This window comes from Enhydra lutris, unplaced genomic scaffold, assembly GCF_002288905.1.
Source record: "Enhydra lutris kenyoni isolate GAN:26980312 unplaced genomic scaffold, ASM228890v2 scaffoldscaffold20, whole genome shotgun sequence".
In the NCBI taxonomy this organism is placed as follows: domain Eukaryota; kingdom Metazoa; phylum Chordata; class Mammalia; order Carnivora; family Mustelidae; genus Enhydra; species Enhydra lutris.
Window position 1 is genome coordinate 4,544,964 of NW_019154104.1, and position 23,685 is coordinate 4,568,648.

Genomic DNA, 23,685 nt, shown 5'->3' on the forward strand with positions numbered 1-23,685 from the left:
GAAATAAATTTATTAGGCTAGGTTGACATTTCCAGAAAAGTAAAACAGAACACTGTAGAATAGACTAGAACAGACTGGGGTAGAAAACGTCAGAATATATTGCACATAGCAAGGGTAAATACTGTTTTCTGAATCTTTGTTTTAGTTGTGCATATGTGTGTGCATGTGTGTGTACACGCATGTGCATACCAGTTTACAGTGCAAAAGGTATCACCATTGTCAAAAAAGTTTAAAAAACACTATTAAAAAGATAAGATCTGAAATACACCCTACATACAATAAAGATGTATTCTTCAAAATATCTGATCACAACACACAGTAAAAAATACACCCACTTGCACAAAATGTCACGACAGCGTACTTACCGTTACCACACAGGACAGACGATGGTATGTCTGCTTCTCATTCTCCTTGCAAACGTGCCGGTGACCCCACCAAAATGACTCCCTGTTCTCTAAGGGGTCATGACCCTGTTTGACCCATGCTAGGTTTTGGTTCTTGTAATTTTCCTCTCTTCTCCATCTATGGACATGCCATCTCTCAGGGAGCTGCTATGCCCAGAGATGCCGTGAGAAGCCCCCAGGACACCCTGAAACTCAGAAGCCTGCCCCATTAGACCCCCCAGGCTCGTGGCTCTGTTCTTCCTGGAGTCATGAAAGTGACGACCATCGCCGGTTTACACTGGGATGGGACACACGTACCTCGGTGATTTGGGGTCCCCATCTTTGCAGAGAAATGTTTGAGCAGCTCCCACTGATTCACCTTGGAAAGTTAGCAAGGGGACTGCTGTCTTCAGAACACCTTGAAAATAAAGGCGAAGGACGGACACGTCAGCCCTGGTGCTGCATTTTGGGAATTCATGGTGGCTTTTCAAAAGCTTCTTTGGAAAATATCACTATCATTATGGAGCTGCACCTACCTGTCGAATACTTTGTTAGGAAACCCGAGACCTCAGCACAAGAATATTTGCTTACTTTTAGTCCTGAGTAAACCCTAGTGTTGGTGGATTGTGTGACCCTGAGTGGCGTGGAATTGGGCTCTTTCACCACTCTCGGGGGCAAGCAAATATGCTGCCTGTTCACGGGGTCACGAGACCCCCGTGAACGGAGGCCTATTCTGGCTCACTGACATCGTGAGTGCCAGGGACACATGGTGCCCATGGTGATGGGGAGCTGGGCCTCCGCTAAGCACGGGGCATGCATGCTCTCACTTAATCGTCACAACAATTCTCTGTGATAAGAACCATTATTAAGCCCATTTTACAGAAGAGGAAAACGGAGGCTCAGAGGTGCTACATAAGTTGGGTGAAGCCAAGAACGGAGGTCAGTGTCCCAACCCCAGAACACTCCAAGTTCTCATCTGCTCTCCTCCCTGCATACCTTCAGAGAAGTTCCAGAACAACAGTGGAAAGTCCTAGAGGCTGGGTGTGGAATTGGCTACTGGTATTGGAGTGATTGCCAGAGTGAATTTGACTCTCAAAAACAGCACCTTCCCTAATTACACTAACAATACATATTAACATAGAATATGTGGGAAGCACACACAGACCCTAGATTAAAATAAGAGTGACTTGGTTTTTATGAAGGAATCCACTTCCTAGCAGTTGGGGGTAGAAGGCTTGTGCATTCCCAGGCCCAGGATGAGGTCTCCACGCAGATGGTTAACAGTGGGCCTGTGACAGGGACGGACCCAGCACTTACGGTTCCCCTGGTTCTACAGGACCCTCCCACCCCCGCCGCCCCACTCTGTGGCCCACAGCCCAACAAGCACCCCGTCTAAGTTAAAACCATGGGCTCGTGTTATAAATGCTGCTTCCCACCCCGGCTTCACAATAGGGCTGCCCCTAGCCCTTTGGGAGCTGCCACTGCCTCCCCAGTGGGTGGAGGAGACAGAATCATTATCAGAGACCCTAAGGGGCCCCCCGTGTGACTCCCTCCAACCTCCTTCCCCAGACCCACCTGCTGTCTAAGGGGGAAAGTCAAGGAGAGAACAGTCAGTCCATCGGGGATACTCACCAAGCACATTCTACAAGGGACAAGGGACTGGGGCTGGGCTGGGGGCGTGGTCACAATATGAAAGACCCCGCCCCTTTCTGTGCTGGAGGAGCAGCCTGATGACCTGGCACGGGGACTGACCACCGCCAAACAACATTCCCAGCTGTGTGACCTTGGACAAGCCACAGAGACTCCCTTAGCTGGGGTTTCCTCCTCTGCAAAATGGGGTTAGTCATGTGTCCCCTGAGCCAGGATTGCTGTGGATGCGATGGTGTGAGCTGGGGGTCTGGCATGTAGTAGGTGCTAAGTTAAGGCTGGTGTGTTCTTCCTTCCTGACATCGGATCATGGATACAGGATACTGGTCAGAAGGGGCACCGGGGAGCCAAACAGGGCAGGGAACATAACATACCCCTCAGGGGGCACACACAGAAAGAGCCTCTGCAAAGGAACGTCGGCAAGATGGAAACCCGCACCTGAGCTGCAAAGAATCCATTTATCCATTTAGTCCATTGAGGCCCAAGATAAGGAAGAAATGACTAAGCTTTTTCTTCTTTAAACATGTGCAGCCTCTGGTTATAAGGGCAACTGAACTAATTTTCATTAAAAGGCCAAATCTCTTTCCCTTTCTTCGTCCACCTGTCACAAAGGTTCTGCAAAACCTAATAGAGCAGATGCCGCCTTCGAAACCACCCCATGGGTGAGCCCAGTTCTGAGCTCCCGGGCAACGGGAGCCTCTGAGCCGGGCCAGCCGGTGAGCTGCGAGGGCAGACCTGCTTCTGGGAAAGTGGACAGCTAAAAATATCCAAGCCACTTGTCAGATGGGGGAGGCTGCTGAGCCTGCTGGCAGCGGCTGGCAGCAGGGCTGTGGCCCATGCTTCCTCCTTGTTCACCATACCGTCCTTCAGTTTCCCTTGGTTCTCCGTGCAGTTCCTTACCAACCTCCCTGGCTGGCTCCCTCTCTCCTCCTTGACCTTTCAATGTGGAGCGTCCCAGGGTATAATCCTGGGACCTTCTCTCTGTCTCTTTTTCTCTGGGTGATCTCACTCCGTGTCTGGACTTAAAAGGCCATCAATATGCCATCAACATGCCAACTGGTCTCCAATTTATCTTTCCAGCCCAGACGGCTCTCCTGAACTTGACTTGTAGATCTGTCTACTTGATGTCTCCACTGATGTGGGTCCCCTGCCGCTGCACCCTCTCCATCACCCTCCCTGAACTGTGGAGGCCTCCTCTTCTTCCATCTCACCCCTGCATCCAATCCACCCAGAATCATGACCCTACATTCAAAATAGAGACAGGGCTGTCTACTTCTCGAGACCTCCACCCACACCATTTGTCTGTTTGGGGTTCTCTGAAACCAGAGTCTGACCCAAAGACTTGGGTGCAGGCGGTTTATTTGGAAGATGATCCCAGGAGGCAGGTGATGGGCAGAAAGTGAGGGTGGGAAGGAGGAAAACCCAACAGGAGGGAATGGGCACATTCGAGGTCACTGCTCTAGGCAATGGGGTCCCAGTTCCATGGGGACCTGCCTGTCTCTGAGAGACAAGAGGCAGGGATCCCTCCTGGTTGAGGGGTTCCCAGAAACATCAGTCCCCTTACTAGTGGACTGAGTGGGTTTGCACAGCTTTGAAGAAAACCTGAAAACACCAGCTTGCCATGGGGTCTGGTCAGGTCCGTGTGGTGCCCCATGTGGTCATTCCAGCGGTGGCTGAAGTTACTGGGGACCAAAGAGACGGGCACCCCAAGCCACTCCATCTCCCCCTTGCAGGGACCTATCCAGTTTCTACCCTTGTCCCTACAACTACCTGGGTGATTCTTTTTTTTTTTTTTTTAAAGATTTTATTTATTTATTTGACAGACAGAGATCACAAGTAGACAGAGAGGCAGGCAGAGAGAGAGGGGGAAGCAGGCTCCCTGCTGAGCAGAGAGCCCGATGTGGGACTCGATCCCAGGACCCTGAGATCATGACCTGAGCCGAAGGCAGCGGCTTAACCCACTGAGCCACCCAGGCGCCCTACCTGGGTGATTCTTTAAAGCTGAAGCCAGAATGTGGCCCTCCTCTGCTCGGTGCCCTTCTAGGGCTCCCCTCCCACCTGGAATAAAAGCCCAGTTGCTCCCATGTCCCTTGAGGCCCTTCCAGGCTGCCCCCATGACCCTTCTGTCCTCCCTTCTGGCTTCTCTTGTCCTCATGTGTACCAGGCCACTCAGCTGGCCGGTAGCTCTTTCTTAAACCTACCAGGACTCCCAGACTGCCTGGCTTCTGCTTTGGCCATGGTCACAGCACAAGGCCTCTTCCTTCAGCAACTTCATCAGTCTTGGCTCCGCTGTCACAGGGCCTTCCCTGACCATCCTGTTTAGAACAGCAGCCTACCACCTGGGCTGTCAGTCCCCATGCCCTTATCCTGGTCTGCTCCCCCACCCCCAGCATTACACCTGCTTACGGACCACACACTTCCCTTTATCCCCATGTGGTTTGCCGCCTGCCACGCTCCCCTGGGATGCGCTTGCCCATGAGGGCAGGACGGTGTCAGTCTTAGCCATCAATGGCTCTCAACATTCCATGACTGTGCCTGGCACAGAGTAGGTGTTCCGTACATATTTGTTGTGTGACATGGCTTCTGTGTGCTCAGATACAGCCTTTGGGAAGCTTCCAATGTCACGGTGCTATAGGGCATGCCTTACTGGGGTTGAAAGCCCATTGAGAGGCTAAGATGGAAAAATGTGTTTCTAAAGAACGCATTTTCTGGACACTGAGACAGGCAGTGGGAAGTAGGTTAGTACCAGGCTCTCCACTGATGCCCCAACCACCCTGGTAGAAAGAGGAGAGCTGAAGAGCGTCCTCTCAGAGTGCACCCCAGACCGATCCTCACCCAGGACCAGAGCATCACGGCCTCATGCCAGCGTCCCCTGCGGTCATGTACCTGTGTGCTCCAGGAACCTGGGCAGCTGCCCAGCTGGCCCAGCGGGGGCGCGGAGGGGGGCACTACCATCTCTGTTCTTGACTCCTCCTACCTGGGGGGGCCTGGGCTGGCCTGGGTTCCTGAGTTCCCTGCAGGTCACACAGGGAAGGGAGCAGGTGCACAGTGGGACCCAGGGCTCCAAAGCCTGGAGGACCCAGGTTCAAACTCGAGCTCACCATTCCCACCCAGGGAACTCACCTGCCCCTCTCAGAGACTCAGCGTCTTCATCCGTAAAATGGGGCTAATGCTGCTGATACCAGAGAGGTTTCAAAAAGGAAGGAAAACGCCCCCTGTCCGGTGCATGGTCCTGAGCTGGGTGCCTGGCAGGAATTGCACACACAGTGGTCCCCCCTACCTCCCACATCCTCTGCCCCCAAAGGCCCATTTGGGGGAAACGGACTGTCCTCCTTTCACTCCTTACCTTGCTCGACAGCCTCTTCCATAAGCTTCTCGAACAAACTCAAGGCTCTCAGGTCAACGATCATGGAGACCCCCTTCCCCAAGGCCTGCAGGAAGGCGGCGAGGGCCACGGCTCCCGGTGGCCCGTCCGTCTCTTCTGGGGGCTGGTGGTTGAAGTGTGTGGGGAAGCCAGTGGTGACGAGCACAGAGTGGGCATGGGACAGTGACAGGGAGGCTCGCAGCAGTTCATCTCTCCCAAGCAGGTGTCTGATCCCCCGCTGGCCTAAAATTTGTTAAAGATTCATTTATTCACTCTAGAGAAAGGGGGAGGGCAGAGGGAGAGAGAGAGAAGCAGACTCCACACTAAGTGGGGAGCCCAGCTCGGGGCTCGATCTCACGACCCTGAGATCACGACCTGAGCTGAAACCAAGAGTCGGTGACCCAGCTGACTGAGCCACCCAGATGCTCGTTATTTTCATTTTAAAAGTCATACAATAACGTCGTGTGTTTTAAGTGGAAACTTACACGTAAGGAGCAGTTTGGTTTTTAATTTACTCTTGTTTCTGCAGAGGATTTGAGGGGATGCTCTAACGTCCTCCAGTGGCTGCTAACCTGGTCCCAGCTGGGCAGCACAGACCCCCAGGGCCCATTACGTATCATTGTGGCCCTGTCCATACACAGGTCACCTCAGAGCATATCTGTATCCGGTGACGGCAGGATGTGACTCAGAATGTCCCCCTGGCTGTGGCTGAGTTGACAGGTAGACCGAAGGATGTGGCCAGAGGGTGTCAGCTTCCCCTTGAGGTGCCAGGAGAACACGAAAGGACACAGAGTTGGGGTTCCTGTTGTAAAGAGACAGTTCCAGACTTGGAATCTAGAAACTTAACATTCAAGCCCAAAGTAGCTGTGTGACCTTGACCTCATCCCTGGATTGCTCTGGGTCTCCATTTTCCTACATGGAGCATGGGTGGGGTAGGGGTGGGGGTTCCAGGTGGAGGGAGGCTGCAGGAAAGGGCTCTCTGCATGCCTGCTGTGGGAGTGGAGACAGGAGCCCCTGTCTGGAGGGTCATTAGTACTAAGATTTGTATGTTCCACTCAGATTCGTACTTTCCAGCCATTTGCATCCAGGAATTTATCCTGATAAAGTGATCGCAGGGAGGTCCACACACGTGGTCATTGCAGCCTTGACTATGGTGTCAAATGATGGATGTTAATAAAAATGGTGGGATGCTTGCAAAATGGAATTCTATGCAAACATTAAAAAGGATGTTGTAGAAGATTAATGACATGGGAGGATGTTCACAATATATTAAAAAAGGAAATATATATTCTTTTTTCAGCCTTACAGACTTAGGACTGAAGAAAAAGACTTTAGGGGCAAATATTGAACTGTGAGTGAATTGTGAGGGGATTCTGCTTATTTTCACAGCCTCTTTACGTTCATATATTTTCTGATATTTCTACAACCAACGTGAATGGCTGTCAGTGGAAGGGGAGAAGTATAACACCGTATAAGAAAAAAATCAGAATGTAACCTATTTCATAGGATGGGATAAGCCTCAAAAGAGAGAGGAGGAGGAGAGAGAGAACTTTGTCAAATTTAGGACAGTCAATGATTTTATCACTTGTGATGGTTTTAGCATGAGGGCTGACATCATCACTATGAACTCTGCGTTCCTTCTTGTTCTCAGGCACCTCAAATGCAAGCCAACATCCTCTCAAAAATGACTGAGCAGCTCTGTTATTTAAGCCCAGTGAGCAATGCTCAGTATAATGCCATTAATCTTATTTTGTGCTTATTTACTACAGCAGGACCCAAAGCATCTCTTGTTCTTGAGGCTGGACAATGCTCCGTAATCTACGGTATTGGCGTTTCTGGGCCATCGTAAATCTGCCCTTCCCTCGCTCATGCTGCAAACCTAGACCCCGTCTGCATAAGCCCCCAAGGGGAGGTTTTGCGGATGACCTCCCAGGTCATTTTAATTCAGTTGGGTTGCCCCGGGTCTGCCGTAAATTTACTTCCCACTTAGTTTTTCATCTGAGCTAATGGCAGAGTTAATAATTCTTCTTCCCCCACAACCCTTGTGCTGGATGGAAGGGCTGTCAGCCTGGGTAAGAATGTTCGTGAGGGAGAAAGGATTGCAAAAATTTAGAAAAATATATCCACCCAGGAGCTCAGCTATGTAAGAGGCTCTGTACACCCAGCCATGAGCTTCCATCTCTATGGGTGCGTGTGTCCCAAGAGAGGAATCGGCGGGGGGGGCGGGGGGGGGTTAGGCATAGATCCCGAATTTACTGGGGGTTTATATTCAAAAGAAACCAGACTCTCTGCCAAAAGAATGAATGAATGAACAACCTAACAGACAAACAAAACATCCAAAAGCTAGACTTTGTAGTTCTGAAGGAAGTTTTGCTACTGCAGAACTTTGGGTCTGCAGGGAAGGGAGAGAGCAGACATTTTTAAGGCTGTTCTGTATTGTTCGGTTCTGGCCATGATCTTCGTTCACAGAAAAATACACCCAGCTTGGTGGCACTGTGGCTCCGCCCAGGTGCTGTTCTCTGTCCCACTGTCACCATCATCAGCTCTGTCTGGGTGCTGGGACTCTGGCTCCAGCTCTCCGGGCTGACCTCCCCCTCTGCTTCCCACCGGGACTGGCCTGGTGATAATACCATGCGAACCCAGATTCCAATTTCTCTAGTACTTATTAAGGTCGTGGACCTTGGAGTCAGTGGGCGCGGATTCAACGTCTGCTCCCACCATGTACCAGGTCTGTGGGCTTGGGCAAGTTTCTTGACCCTGTATGCCTCCGTCTCCTCGTCTCTTAAACGCAGTTAGTCATAGTGGCCTCATAGGATCCGCGGAAGAACTGAAGATGAAACTTCCTAAAGCTTTTAGCACATGCCTGGCCCATGGTAAAACTCAGTAGACGATAGCTGTCATTCTTATTTCCTATCACACCCCCCAAAAGGGAGGTCTAGGTGTTATTTCTCCTCTTATACTGATGAGAAACTGAGGCAGAGAGGGGCAGGGAAGGCTGCACCTTCATTCTCTCTGGAGCCTTTGCCAGCAAATGGATCGTTTCCGTGCCCACTAGCGCCCTCTGCTGGCCGGCTTGGATAAGACATGCGGCTCTTCCATGACCATGGGGTGGTCAACTTGCTGGTGGCCAACTTCCTCCTAACTGCAACCAGAAGACCCCTAGTGGATTCCATCTCTAGAAGCCAGCGGGGCGCAAGTCACAGAAGGGCTGTCCTTTGTCTGAGATGCAATGCACAATATTGATTGCAAAGTCTTGTGAAGCTGTTCACTGCAGGGTCCTGCCCCACCAGCATCCCCGGGAGAGCGGGGATCCAGCCCCCTGCCCCAACCTCTGCTGCCCAGCATTAAAAAATGTATTCCACATCCAACCCCAGGGCAATGGTGCAAAAGGAGATTGGGCACACAAGGCTGACTTCATTTAAATGGTGGCAGTTGATGACTTAAGAACCATACTATACCCTTTTTCCTTACCATCCCAGTCCCAATGTAATTGCTATGGCAATGTGCACGGCTAATAAGCTCGCCTTCCAAACTCCCTCTTATGTTTTGTGTTGAAAATTTGGGGGAAAAACTTAAATAAAAATCCAAAAATTATTCACAATTGAACTACCCAGAGATCATCAACATCAGGATTTTGGTCCATTTACTTCTTTTGGGGATTCATATGCGCTCTAAGCATTTAGAAAAGCACACCGTGGGAATGCACAGTAGAGACAAAGAGAGTTTAGGCAGCTGACCCTTGTGAATGAAGGTGGAGGCAGAGGGGAAAGAGGACTCAAGAAAATACCTTAATTATTCCCAAGGAACTTTTTAAAGAGTTTGGATTCTAAATACCTTGAAGCCTTGTTATAACATTGGTTTTTGAGGTTCGTGCTTTAGAATGACCTTACAGGTGGAAACTTAACTCTCATTGGATGCAGTCTCAATCTTCATAATTTAATGAAAAATGTTATAGTCGTTGCATGACATTAAGGCTATGCCTGCTTTCTTGATAAAATATCAATCTCTTCTCTTTGATAGTGTTAGCTAAATAAAGAGGAATATATTCTTCTCTTAAAAAAAATTCAGGGCGCCTGGGTGGCTCAGTGGGTTAAGCCGCTGCCTTCGGCTCAGGTCATGATCTCGGGGTCCTGGGATCGAGCCCCGCATCGGGCTCTCTGCTCGGCGGGGAGCCTGCTTCCTCCTCTCTCTCTGCCTGCCTCTCTGCCTGCTTGTGATCTCTCTCTGTCAAATAAATAAATAAAATCTTAAAAAAAAAAAAATTCACAGGGGGTTTGCATGTGGCCTTTTTCACTGACCCTTACACCAGTGATGAATTTCTCCAGGTCATTAAGGTGAGAACGCTTTGTTTCTTACCTGGGTCTATGGCAATTATAGCCTCTAGCTCTCTAATCTTCTGAACAGCTGAAGCCGATGCCATGCTGTAGTGCAAAGGATCTTGGGAAATGTGATGGACCTCTGGAATTCCCTCAGGGGTAAGACAACAGGCTGGAGCTTTTGTATCCTTCAGGTTGGTCATGACGGTACAACCCGGTGCACTGGTGAAAGCCAGCGGGGTCTCTAAAACACACAAGAGGAGGGGCTGAGTCTGCTCACGTCATCAGATTCAGTCCATTCTCATCTAGCCCACGGTTGATGGGCAAGATGGTGCCAGGCGTCAATGCTGTCAACAATGTTCCTCACACAGCTTGTTGCACCAAATCAGAAAAACCAGCTGATGACTAAATCAAGCCCCACTTAAACAGGTGCTTCCAGTGTTGAGGAAAGTGAAGATGAGCTGAGTGTGGGGAATGAGGGAGGTGCCACCACAGCTCTAGAAAGGGCTCTAGGAATTTCCATCAGCTGAATCCCAGGGGTGTCAGAAAGTACTTACTGAACGCTTTCAGATGCATGAAGACACCTTTCTGGACTTTGCTAATAAAGAGCTCTCTCTGAACGTAGCATCTGCTTTTCCCACAGCACTTTCACCTTGCTTGCTAATTTCATTCTTTAAAAAACTCTCCCGTACTCAGTTCCGGGCAATGTGAAACACTCGAGTGTCATTATTAAGAACATGGTTTTCGTGTGCCAAACAGAGAGATGAGACTTGATTCTCTCTAAGCCTGTTTCCTCAACTATAAAATAATGATAATGCTTCAGGTGTTTGTTGTCAGAGCTAAACTGGAAAACGCACATAGAAGTGTTTTTCGCAACGTGGTTCAGAACCAGCCCTCAGTAAATGAAGGTTCGTGTTACTGAGTCTCCATGTCCTTTTGCCTGGCCCATTAGGGGCTTCATATTTACAATACTTAATTTACACCACCTGCTTTCTTCAGTGTCCTTATTATCCTTGGGTACGTTAACTCCATGCAGCTGTGTGCTCCCAAAGACGAGGACCGTTGTTTACTGATCTCAGAACACCATATAGTACCTTGCACAGAAAAGGGGCTCCGTGTGAATTGGTGTGAATTGAGTAAGTAACAATGCCATGAATGTCACCGAAAACAGTAACTTTTTTTTTTTTTTCAAATTCAACAGAAAGCCAGGTGAACACTTCAGAAGGAAAATCTACTGATAATTGCATGAAGCATTCTAACTTAATTTTTAGAGAGGCAAGAATCAAGGATTTTGATGAATGCGATCACTGTTTTTCTGTGTTTTGGACAGCACCTAAAACGGGTCATTCTAATGCCAGGCACACGCCAGGTTAGTCAGCTTCAAGTGTGACACAGGCTTTTGCCCCATCAGCTGAGAGGTCTGTAATGTAGCAACTGATCTATCACCAAGAGAAGTTTATTTTCTTTATTTCTAATTTTAAAAAAGGTTTTATTGGGGCTGCCTGGGTGGCTCAGTGGGTTAAGCCTCTGCCCTCGGCTCGGGTCATGATCTCAGGGTCCTAGGATCGAGTCCCTCATCAGGCTCTCTGCTAGGCAGGGAGCCTGCTTCCTCCTCTCTCTCTCTCTACTTGTGATCTCTCTCTCTGTCAAATAAATAAAATCTTAATAAATAAATAAAAAAGATTTTATTTATTTATTTGAGAGAGAGAGAGACAGAGACAGAGAGCATGAGCAGGGGGAGAGGGAGAAACAGAAACAGACTCTCCGCTGAGCAGGGAGCCTGATCCCAGGACGCTGAGATCATTACCTGAGCCAAAGGCAGACGCTTCACCAACTGAGACAGCCTGGCCCCCCACTAATAGAAGTTTAAATAATAGAAGTTTAGGGGCGCCTGGGTGGCTCAGTGGGTTAAAGCCTCTGCCTTCAGCTCGGGTCATGATCCCAGGGTCCAGGGGTCGAGCCCCGTATCCGGCTCTCTCCTCAGCGGGCAGCCTGCTTCCTCTTCTCCCTCTGCCTGCCTCTCTGCCTACTTGTGATCTCTGTTGGTCAAATAAATAAATAAAAATCTGAGAAAAAAATAATAAAAGTTTAAATATTATATAGAGGTTTGAACAAGATTTTTTTTAAAAGATTTATTTATTTTTAGAGAGAGAGAGAGCACTAGTGGGGGAAGAAGCAGAGGGAGAGGGGGAGAAAGAGAGAGAGAGAGAGAAGCAGACTCCCTACTGAGCTCAGAGCCCGATCTCACAACCCTGAGATTATGACCTGAGCACAAATCAAGAGTTGGATGCCCAACCGACTGAGCCACCCAGGCGTCCCAGCACGATTTTTATAAAACTATTCAGAGTTGTCCCTAAGCCAATGATGTCATTTGGCCTCAGTTACAAAGCAGTTGTGCTATTTCAAGCCAGAGCTAATGCCTGCAGTTCGCCGGGATGCCCGAGGCAGTGAGCGCTCTTCTGCAGCCCATCCCCCATGGCTGGTGCAGAAGATGTGTGACGCCATCGTGCTGGACCATATTTACCACCATGTGTGGGTGTGTGAACACACATGAGCACACGCACACTCGGAAATGACCACAAACTCCCTGAGAACGGCATCTTGTTTGGTGTAACACTGTGTTCCCAAGATCTGGGTCCTTACCTGACACATAGCAGGTGTCCAAACATTTAATGTTAAATAAACAAAGGAGTAGGGGGGCCTGGGTGGCTCAGTCAGTTAAGTGTCTGCCTTCAGCTCAGGTAATGATTCCAGGGTCCTAGGATCGAGTCCCGCCTCAGGCTTCCTGCTCAGTGGGGAGTCTGCTTCTCCCTCTCCCTCTGCCCCTCCCTCTGCTTGTGCGCTCTCTCTCTCTCTCTCTCTCTGTCAAATAAATAAATTCTTTTAAAAAATAAACAAACGAATAGAATTCCATGCGTCTTGCATTTATGCCTCACTGCCATATTAGAAGTAATCTTCCTTTATCGTGAGGCCATTCTGATAGCTAAACTTATATGAATGCTTTAAAAAAACAATAATAATAAAGTAACATTAAATTCTGTGATTTGTCGTGCAAGTGTGGCTGACCTGGCTAGAATTTTCTGGTGTCTATGAAATGGGCTGCCATAGTTATTCTTTTTTTTTTTTTTGAAGATTTTATTTATTTATTTGACAGAGAGAGATCACAAATAGATGGAGAGTCAGGCAGAGAGAGAGAGAGAGAGAGAGAGAGGGAGAGAGGGAAGCAGGCTCCCTGCTGAGCAGAGAGCCCGATGCGGGACTCGATCCCAGGACCCTGAGATCATGACCTGAGCCGAAGGCAACGGCTCAACCCACTGAGCCACCCAGGTGCCCCTGCCATAGTTATTCTTAATGTTTCTAGCACTTCCCTACCTTACAGCGAGCTAGTTAGGGCGCCCTCGTGTGTCTCTTTGTTGTAATATCACCCTATGTCTTTGAAAAAAACAAATGGACAGTATGGCTTTAAAATGCAGAGGTCCCCCCAACCTTATAAAGATACGTTCCAAGACCCCTGGTGGACAAGAAACAGTGCATAGCACTGAACCCTGTATAGATTATGTTTTATTCCTATCTGTACATCCCTAGGATGAATTTTAATTTGTACATTAGGCCCAGTAAGAGATTAACAGCAATAATAACTAATAATAAATAGAACAATTAGAAAATATACTATAATAAAAGTGTTGTGAATGTGGTCTCCCTTTCTAAAAATACCTTACTGTACTGTCCTCACCCTTCTTCTTGTGACAACGTGAGATGAAAACATAACCACATGACTCGAGGAAGAGAGGGGAGCGCAGTAGGCATGCGTCGTAACCTGAGGCCACTATGACCCTCCGATTCATCAGAAGGACGGTCATCTGCTTCTTGACTCAGCTGATTGCAGGTAACAAACCTCAGGAAGTGGAATTGTGGGGAAGGGGGGACCTTGCACCCTGCAAATACCACGTGAAATAGGCTGTTTAGTGCCGCTGTTTGCCTTCACTCTTCTTTTCAAAGCCCTACAAACCTTCAGAAGGTCTCAGAAAGTCAAGCTAAACATTGATCTTTCTGCAGGTGGAAATATATCTCATCAAAACGTACAAGCTGCTGGTGAGACCCAGTCCTGGGAGAGCTGTATGTTTTATGTTTTGTTTTGTGACTCAGTTTCCTAAGCCACTACACTGCAGCCCTGCGCTTCCAAGAGCTGGAGACCCAGCCGTTTCCATCCTGGGTCATAGTCACAGCCCCCTTCAAGCCCCGACATACTGCAGCTGCTGACGGCTTCAAAACTGGTCATCTGAGAAGGCCAGAACACTGGGACGTCCCCTGGCTGACACACCACAGGATCCCCGTAGTGAGGTTTGGAAAGATCTTTGATTCCCAGCCATTCTGCAAATGGAAAAAGAAAATGAATTCCTGCGGGTCCTGCCCTGGCAGTTCATATCCAGATTGAACACATTGAATAGTTTATGTTTCTTTCTCCCAGAGAAACTCTAATCATAGGATTGTCGTCGATGGTACCAGAGAAAAGAATTCGGGACCTTAAGGACCCAGGACGCTGGCTAAGTTCTAGTGTATTCTGAGTAGTACAGTTTCAGAACATGGATATCAGACACCTGCTGTGATTGCTGGAGGAGCCCGGGGTGCACTGAGCCCGACACTCCGTGCAGTATTTGTGAGCTGGCATTTATCTTGGCACAGGCTACCGGTCACATAACACAGACATAAGCTCTGTCGCTTGACTACCAACAACAGCGTCCCTACGCGTGGCCCGGCATCAGAAGGTTCACGAGGACAGCAAAGATGGATGTGTTGGGCCCAACCCAGCTCCAATAATGAGAAAACAAGTCAAGGATTCAGCAATACACTTTGCTTTGGCTGGTCCTGAGATCTTTCTATGCGGGAGGTGTCCAGGGCTGACTGCATCGTTGCAGAACGCAGGCTTTGTGTGATTCTGAAGTCCAGGTACACTGAGCTCTGTCACCCGAGACCCAATCCCAAGTTTCCATCAGGCTCTCTGAGAACCACAAAGAGGCCTAGACGCCGCCAAGCTGGGATTTTCTCCCTCGCTCTCAGACCGAGTTAATACACAGGGCATCAGTTCAAGTTAACAATTGGAACAGAGCCCTCCTCTGCCCAAATATGTTACTGAACAACACCCTAAATTAGAGGTGGCTCAGAGCTCAAGTTCCAGGACCAATAGCTCAGCTGCCATCCTCTGCCTCCGGCTCCTCCCATCCCAGGTTCACCTGAAGTTCACAGGAGACAGTGGGTGAGGCTGGCTCTTCTGGCCGGGGTGCACTTTCAGACCTGAGGGGCCCCTGTAAACCCAGCCCTCCTGCTGTTGCGGGAGTTCCGCCTTGTCCAGGACCCCCAGGAACTCTGGGGAGGAGAAGGACAAGCCAGGGGAGTTCAGGAACATAGCAAGTTCCCGTCTTCTCAGGCTGAAGTTCATGAGTGGCTGTCAGAATCATGAAGGACAGTGGACACTCACCTGGGTCGCCGATATGAATGGGTTGTCCCTTATTTCCCATGGAGCCGCTGGCCTGCACCAGCCTTTCCAGCTTGTCCTTGGGGATGGGCCTCATTGTGACCACCAGGGGGCAGCAAAAGCCAGCCATGGAGGCACAAGGCACGGTTGTCTGAAAAGAAATGGAGGAAAAGGGCAACTTGGCTCCAATGGGGACTAACACAACACAAAAAAAAAATTTTTTTTTTTTTTTGCTTAAAAAAAAAAAAAAAATCAAGGAAAAGATGTTGAAAAACAGAACTGACCCAGATGGAAACCCTGAGCACCGAGTTCAGGGCTGTTGAATGAAAAAGGGTGTCCAAGTAGCTAGTATAAAAATAGAGCTTCTACTTTCATGTGACATAGAAATGAGAAAGGCTGCTGGTAGTGATTGGTTTAAAACAGAGAACCTTCAGTTTGTCTGTGCTGTGGACCCTTCTGGTAGCGTGGTGCAGCTAGGGACCCCCCCCTCCGAGTAAAGGTTTTGATTGCATAAGAGGAAATGCATAGGTTTACAAAGGAAACCAGTTATATTGCAAATGTGCTTAACAAATTATGAAGAGGTGTGATAGAGAGATACACATGCTTCATTAACAGCTTAAGGAACGAGCTGGCAGATGTACCGATATGAATATGAAGTAGTGACCAGCATATAGGATATTTCTGAGCTCTCAGGAAGAACTGCTGTGGGACACGAAAATATCTGGGCATCTGGGCATAAGGGGTCCTTTGGGAAGCCAGGGTCACGGGATCTGCTGATGCAACAGTGGCTTGTTGCCTGCGTTTGGAATGGAAGGAAATGCTCAATCTCCGTGTGAGGCTATGACTAGCAAAATGTAATTTTTTGCATCTAATTCCATGAGCTTCTGAATTTTCTCCACGGACTTCAGGAGGCCCGTGGACCACAGGTGAAGACCTCCAGGAGAGGCAGAGGCAGAGCAACCCAAGGGACAAGGATCTCGCAGGAGGTGCTGGGGTCTGCTTTTCCTCCTGAGTCCACACAGGGGACTGCCGGTCTGTGCCCAGACCCCACCGAGCCCTGCCTCCCTCCTCCTGCCTTGGGATGACCTGCCTGCCTTTCTCTGGTGGTGGTGTTTTCTCCCTTGAGTGGTTTCTGGTCGCTGCAGTGGGGCTTACAAAAGATTTAGGACATGGCCAGGATGATGACTCGCTGGGACAGTCTTGGCTGCTGCCCAAAGGGCTTGCTGTTGGCGCTGAGGGGGGAAATAGGCCACCGGCAAACACACCACTTCAGTATACTATTATTCTGAATTCAAGCTACCTGAGAAAATGCCAGTGCAAGAAGAACACTCTGACACCCTCCCCCCCGCCCACCGAAAAGCAAGAAATAAAGGTCCCACGTGAAGGCGCCCGCCCTGCACCAGGAGGGTAGAAGGCATCCTTGTCTCCAGCGATGGGACATCCAAGCCGAGAGAGCTCTCTCAACAACCTTGGGACTTCCTGGCTGATTTACTACCCCAAGCCCAAACTTCTCCATCTTGTCAATCCTTCCCAAACCCACTGTTTGTCTGAAAAACACAAAAGCCACCTGCTTTGGTCACTTCTTGGAGTCTCACCCCTTTGGGGCTCCTGCAGGGCTGACACTAAACTTGTTCTTCTCCTGTTGATCCATCTTAGGTCACTTTAAGTAATAGACCAGCCGAAGGACCTCGAAGGGAAGAAGGCGCAGCTTTCCTTCCCCTGCAGCACGCTGGCTGTGTCTGCCCGGTTGGCGTGTAAATCACAGCACTTGGGAAGGGACGCAGGTCAGGGACTTTCACAGGGAACAGGCCGAGTTCCCCTCAGGGCCAACACTGAATCCAGGAGGGCTGGCGGGCCTTTGTGGATAGAGCCCTGGGCCAGATGCGACCGTGCTGAACCGAAGCCCATGGCTAGGTGCAAGGTCATGGGAAAAGGACGGCTCTGCTGAGCACGGACTAGGGGCAGTGACAAGCCCTCTGTGCCAAGCATCCCTTCCTCGTGTTACACGCCCACCGGTGACATTCACAGATAGGAGCTGGGGTCCTGGGTTCCAGGCTGGTTTGGGGAGGCAGGCAAGTCCTTGTCTCTCTCCGGGCTTTCAGCTCCTCATCTAAATGAAAGGCTGAGCGTGGGTGTCTGCTACACATGGCCATGTGTTTGGGGGGGGAGGACAGACTATGCCCAGGACCCCTGCCCCCACTCCCATAGCTGCACTTCTGCCCCCCGCCCTCCCCTGCCTGTGAAAACCGCTCAGGCACACACTTCACACATGAAAATTGCTTCTCAGGGCACCTGGGTAGCTCAGTTGCTCAAACATCCAACTCTTGGTTTCGGCTTAGGTTGTGATCCTGCGGTCACTGGATCGAGCGGTCACTGGATTGAGCCCCCGCGTCGGGCTCTGCACTCCGTGTGGAGTCTACTTCACATTCTCTCTCCCTCTCCTTCCCGCTCACTCTTTCTCTCTCACTCTCAAATAAATCAGTAAATAAAATCTTTAAAAAAAGAGAGAATAAAATTGCTTCTCATCAGAGGCAGCTCAGGCCTCCCTGGCAGGAGCCCCCACCGGGCCAATTTTAGTCAGCACCTGGGAGCCCAGGACAACATCTGTAGCCCGAGGTCTCCACAGAGACACCCGCAAGCCAACTGTCCCTCCAGCACGGTGGCCTCTCAGGTTTCACACAGATGTCCTGGGAGGGGTCAGTGGCCTGAGGGAATCTGGTTTTCTCTCATTGACAACCAGGGGCTGGGATAGAAGCTCAGAACACACAGCAGGGGGGTGACCCCCAACAGCACGAGGGTCTTGAGAGGCGACCACCAGGGGCCACCAGGGGCCACCATGGGCTGAGAAACCCAGCCCGGCTACCAGCGGGCCGGCCCAGGCTCTGCCACAAATCCTTGGGCCTTTCACGGGCCAGACACGCTCTCCCCAATCCCGGCAAGGATTTTGGAGCTTAGGAGGATTTTTCAAAAAGCTACTGACATGCTCCGAGTTAAAGGAGCCAGACAAAACTCCAAACGGGTTCGGCGTACACGGCAGCAACGACCCTGCTGTAAGGTCTCCACTCCTGGGCCCAAGGCCACACGGGGCGCTCACAGTGATCCCACGGCGGCAGGGGAGAGGCTGGACATCCCATTCCCCAGCTGAGGAGGCGAGCTCGGAGAGGCTGCACACCTAGGAAGTGGCTGAGCTGGGGGCACATCGGTCTCCTCCCTCCCGTGTCAGCGTTCTCTCCCCGCCACGAGAAAACACAAGGTGACCCACCTGTTCAGGTCATCCTGCCCCTTGTCGATCGTGCCCTTACCTTGTAGGCCCCCGCGAGGCCGTGGCCTGGGGAGTCTCTTCTGGGGAGCCCCACCTTCTCCAGGGCTGCTTCCGGGGAGAAGCTGCAGTCCAAGCAGAAGGCCACCATGTCCTTCAGGAGCTCCCCGTGTTCCTCCAGCGAGGTCAGGCTGCCCGTGCAGGCACCGAACTCATACTTGCGGAACTGGGGACGGCCCGTCCCGGGGACACAAGGGAAGGCTCACAGTCCCCAGACTCAAGACGGCCCCTGACCGTGTATTGCTTAAACGGATGAGGGAGAACGAAGAGGATGTCTGGGACTGAAATTTCAGGCACCTGCTGGCATCCTTCAAATCATGCCAGACTGGGAACTACTAAATCAGTGTGAGTGTAACGTACTCCCTGCCCCCACCCCATTATATTTCCTATAACCTCCGCCCAGGACCAACCACACCAGCAAGGAAGAAAAGATGGTGGCCTCTCTGTCACTGAGGCAGGGCCAGCAGACCAAAGGGACAAAGGACACGTGTCTCAAGAAGTTTCCAGGGCTAGCAGTGGGTGAGGCCTTTCTCTTCCCTTAAAGAAACTTTTCCATAGAGTTGTTATAAGCCTATTTTTCATTCACTCCAAAATCATTTGCTGAGCCATTCCTTCATGCCAGGCACAAGCCAGGTGATGGTACCATAGTGATGGAGAGGACACCGGCCAAGCCCCTAAGAAGCTTGCCATCCTACATTGTCAGCAGAGAACACAGCAGAGAACACAGAGCAGCGAGTGTTAACAGTCCAGGTAGAGGAGTGACTCAGAGAAGGGAGAAATCCGTTCTCTCCCACAAAGGCGGTGGTGACGGAGCTGGGTCCTGAAGGACGAATAGGAGTTCGCCAGTCGGACAAGGAGGAAAGCACATCCTAGGCAGAGGGAGCAGTATGGGAACAGCAGGAGGCCTCAAACATGTGACCCATCAGGGGATGGTCTGCTCTAGGAGTCCCTGAGATGACAGCAGAGGGGGTGCGAGGGAAAAACGTAAGGAGCTGACCTCGGGTCCAGGGTGGGTCTCCGAGGGACCCTCCCACCCCACAGTCTACAAAATGATAAAAGCAGAATGTTTTTGAGAAGCTTTCTCTCTGGGGAGAGAACTGGGGATGGCTGGAGTGTCAGGGGTGGGGAAGAACATGGAGCTGAGGGCAAGTCACTACAGGCCTTTTAAAGATTTTGTTAGAGAGAGAGAGAGAGTGAGAGTGAGCGAGCGCACACATGTGAGAGCAGGGAGAGGGAGAGAGGGAGAAAAACAGACTCCCTGCAGAACGCAGGGCCTGACGTGGGCTCAATTTCACAACCCTGAGATCATGACCTGAGCTGAAATCAAGAGTCAGATGCTCAACCCACTGAGTCCCCTCCCCCAGTCACCCCACACAGGTCTTGCCATCAAGCTAAGATGCAAGGCATGGGAAGGCACTGAAGATTTGAAGTGGGAAAGTCAGGCGACCAGATGTCGCATTGGGAAAAGTCGCTCTGGTGGGCAAGTAGAAGCCAGAGAAGATGGGAGCTTGAGCCGGGGCGGTAGGAGCACGGGGGGGCTCCCTGCAATGCTACTGTGGAAGCAGTCTGCGGGGCCGTGAAGCTGTATGTTCTATTCCTGAGTCTGGGGGTCACACCGCACAGGGTCAGCAATGGCTGTCTCCAGGGATGGTCCCTACGAGTGTTTCTGTCTTCTTCCGCAGGCTGTGCCGACGGTTTCTGGCCTGGGTGATGAAGTGGGTGGGTGACAGCATCAGCATTTCTGCAGCCAGTGTAGGACTTTCTGGGTGGTCCCCAAGATTCTTCCCAGAGCAGGGGCAGAGGACGAGAACGGGGTAGGGATGGGAATGGAGGGGAGGACAGCTCGTTTCTGAGAGAGTCATGAGCAAGGCTCTGTGCCAGGCATGGAGGGTCCCTGTGGCTGGACACAGAGGTCCCTGTTGACACTCCCAAGCATTTTACCTGGGGTCCGGGACTGCGTTCAGGGCGGGCAGGGACCACGTGCCTGGCTCGCAGAGGCCCAGCAGGGGCAGAGGGCCATCGTTGGCTTGGCAGAACTTTTCAAAGGCTGGAGCCAGGGACCGGTGCAGGACCACCACGCTGGCTGGTCGGAGCCCTGGGTTTGGGGCAAGAGAAGAGACACACGCCTCGTCAGTTGCTTCTTGGTGGAAACTTTGTTTGAACTCTTTCTTGTAGCCCAGCACAGAAAAATGCCCTTCGGTATACAGCTTGGTGAATTTTCAAGAAACGAACCTACCCAGGTCACCAGCACCTAGGTCAAGAAACAGAACATTGTCAACGTCCCAGTATCCCTCTGGGCCCCTCACGATCATCACCCCCCACTTCTAACACCACGGATTACTTTTGCCTGTTCTTCCTCTGATGGAATCCTACAGCGTGAGCCTTCTGGGTCTGGCTTCTGTCACTCAGCCATGATTTCGGGAGAGCCATCCTTTCTGCCGCGTTTGACAGTAGCTTGTTCAGCCTCGTTGCTGGGTGATACTGTCTCTGCCGCGACGTACTTACCCAGCCCTGTTGCAGATGGACATTCGAGTGGCTTCCGGTTTGGGGTTCTTATCAATGGTGCTATCACGAGCATATTAATAGATGGAATTCGGGGCATGCCTGCGTGCGTTTCTGTTTGGCATAGACCTGGGGTGGTAGGGTGTGTGCACGTCCAGATTTAGGAGTTCAGCAAAGCAGTTTCCAAAATGGTTGTGTGGGTTCTTGCTGGCTCCTTCTCTTCCCCAGTGCTTGGTGTTGCCCGTCTTTGCATTCTAGCCCCTTGGCAGGTGCACTCGGGGGTCACATTGCCCTGAGGCTGGAAACAGCGGGGAGCCCTCCCGCACATTTTATTAGCCATTTGGGTATCCTTTATGGGACAGAGACTGCTTGTGTCTTCTGTCTGGGCAGATTCTTGGCTGGGCAGCTCCCAGGATCCTTGACTCTCCCTCCAAGCAGACGGGCTTGCTGCAGCCATGGAGGAGGACCCCCTCACCTTGCATGCCATGACTTCCTCTGGGGTAAACAGAACTGTGTTTGAATCCTGATTCTGCCTCCGAGCAGCAGTGTGAACTCCGTCTTGGTACTCCCACGGACAAGATGGCCGTAATGACACCCACCTCAAAGGGAACCCCGTGAGTTCGTTCCTGTGCGTCAATTACCCAACACACAGACGTACAGGAAGCACGAGTTGGAGTTACATTCATTCAGTGGAATGTGGTGTAGACATTTAAAATTATGGGACAGAAGGAATGTTTAATGATATGAAAAGATGTTGGTAGCATAGGGTTAAAAAGAAACAATACCAGATAACAAAACAGTATGTTCGGCATATTCTCCTTTTAATAAAATTGATGAGAGAAAGAACTAGAAGGAAATACATCTGCATGTTAATCTGGTGATCTCCAGTGACAAGACTGGGTGCTTTTTTATGTTCTCTTTTATGCTTTTCTCAATATTCTAAAATTTATGTAATAAATAGTATCTTTCTGTAACTAGAGAAAAAACAAACAAGAAAAAGTTATGTTTTTTAAAAAAATTATTTCCTTTAAAAAGACCATCCCAAAGAAAAACATAATTACGCCGTTTTGAAGAAATGAACTTGGTGACAATTCTAAATGCTCAGTTTGCTGTATCAACGTGTGGCCCTCTGTTTTCCACCATGAAACTGTCAGCTGGTACTTTCAGAGTGCTTACTACGTGCAGAGTCATTTATAGATGTAGTCACTTGTATTTTATACACGAGGAGAACAAGCCTCGAAGGGATGAGTGACATCACACAGCTGGCGAGTGGCATAGCCAGGAGTTAAGCCTGAGATGGGGGGAACCCGAGTCCCTCTTGGGTCACCACATGGCTGCAGGCACCGTGCCTCCCGAGGATGGGTCCACCACCCCCTCTGGCACCTTCCTCCTTGGGGATGGTAGAATGAAGCAGCAGCAACCATCCGCAGGGAAAGTTCTAGAACAAGCCTTTGTGTCTAACAGCCTGGAACTCATGACCTCAAACCCTCAGTGCCTGCCCACACTGCAGACTTTCAAAATGCGGACAGACTAGACACTCCCAGCCCCTGCAAGCCCAAGGAAGCCGACTGCATGTCTCGAGCAAGCCCGGTGTGTCTCCAAAAATACTCTAGAGTGGGGTAGAAGGGAATTCAGCCAGCCTAGAAGCCCGGCTTTCCTCAGCTGCCCTCTCTCACCTCCAAAGCCTGTTGGGAGAGCAAATTGGATTTTGAATACCACAAATCAGAGAGGTATTATGTGCACAAAGCTTCTTTGTTTCCTTTTTAATTAAATGCACTTCAGAGGGCACTGTGTTTGGGGTTTGTTCATCTCCACTGCTGATCAGAGAGAGTCCCCTGAGTTGCCCCCATTAGTGACAGGACTCCAAGAGAGGGCTCTGTGACGGGTGGCTCTTTGGAGGGGGTGATGGACACGTGAGGGGAGGGTCTGAAGTGATCGCTGCAACCCCTGGGTAGCTCTAACTAAGGTCCTGATGGCCTTTTCTTTGTGAAGAGAAATGAAGTGAGTCTTCTGAGTCCTTTTACCTCAATGCAGTATTTTCCTTTTTCTTTTTTAATTTAATGATGAGAGAGAGGGAGAGAGAGAAAAGCCCCTTTAATGTTCCTAATTTGATGTAAATCCCTGGAAGACAGTCCCAAACTGGGGTGTTTCAGACGTTCTGCAAAATGAGCTTCTTTCCTTGTGGCACATTCCATGACAGCGGCCAACTTGGATGGACCATCTTACCCACGAGCTCCTTAGGGAGGATTGTATTGTTACTTCCAGTTCCCAGGTGAGCTTAGAGAGGTCACACAGCTCACCCACAGCTTTGGTCAGTAAGGGGCCAAGTGGGGATTTGCACCCAGTCTCTCCGATACACGTGGCTCTCTTGGCTCCGGGAAGTTCTAGGGAGCTGTGGGGTACAGCTGGTGTTCCCTGGTACGTCGTGTGCACGAAGGGCTGTGGGAGATCATAACCTTGGTGGCTTTCAATAAGGCACATTCCCCCATGTTCACAGCCCTGAGTGGCCCCTTCCCAGTTGACTCTGTCCTTGGCCACATGCCTTGCTTTGACAATGGGACGCTAGGAAGTGTGACTCAAGCAGGTGTTTAATATGTGCTAATTATGGCCCATCCTCCTGGAATCCTGAGCTACCTTGTAAAGAAGTTGGGCTGCCATTGCTGGGAAGGCTTCCTGGCAAG

The 23,685-nt window shown here is 50.4% G+C and overlaps 1 protein-coding gene across 1 annotated transcript in view; it reads right to left on the reverse strand.

The window, feature by feature from the left end:
* LOC111148542 (D-glutamate cyclase) overlaps nt 1-23,685 on the reverse strand; it is a 75,736-nt gene that overhangs the window by 16,408 nt on the left and 35,643 nt on the right. Inside the window, exons 3-9 of the mRNA XM_022505183.1 lie at nt 20,445-20,597; nt 18,486-18,685; nt 15,187-15,334; nt 13,959-14,081; nt 9,751-9,954; nt 5,377-5,637; nt 702-801 (exon numbers count right to left, since the gene is read on the reverse strand). Of these exons, the coding sequence (XP_022360891.1) occupies nt 702-801; nt 5,377-5,637; nt 9,751-9,954; nt 13,959-14,081; nt 15,187-15,334; nt 18,486-18,685; nt 20,445-20,597 (1,189 nt within the window). The remainder of the gene's footprint in view (nt 1-701; nt 802-5,376; nt 5,638-9,750; nt 9,955-13,958; nt 14,082-15,186; nt 15,335-18,485; nt 18,686-20,444; nt 20,598-23,685) is intronic.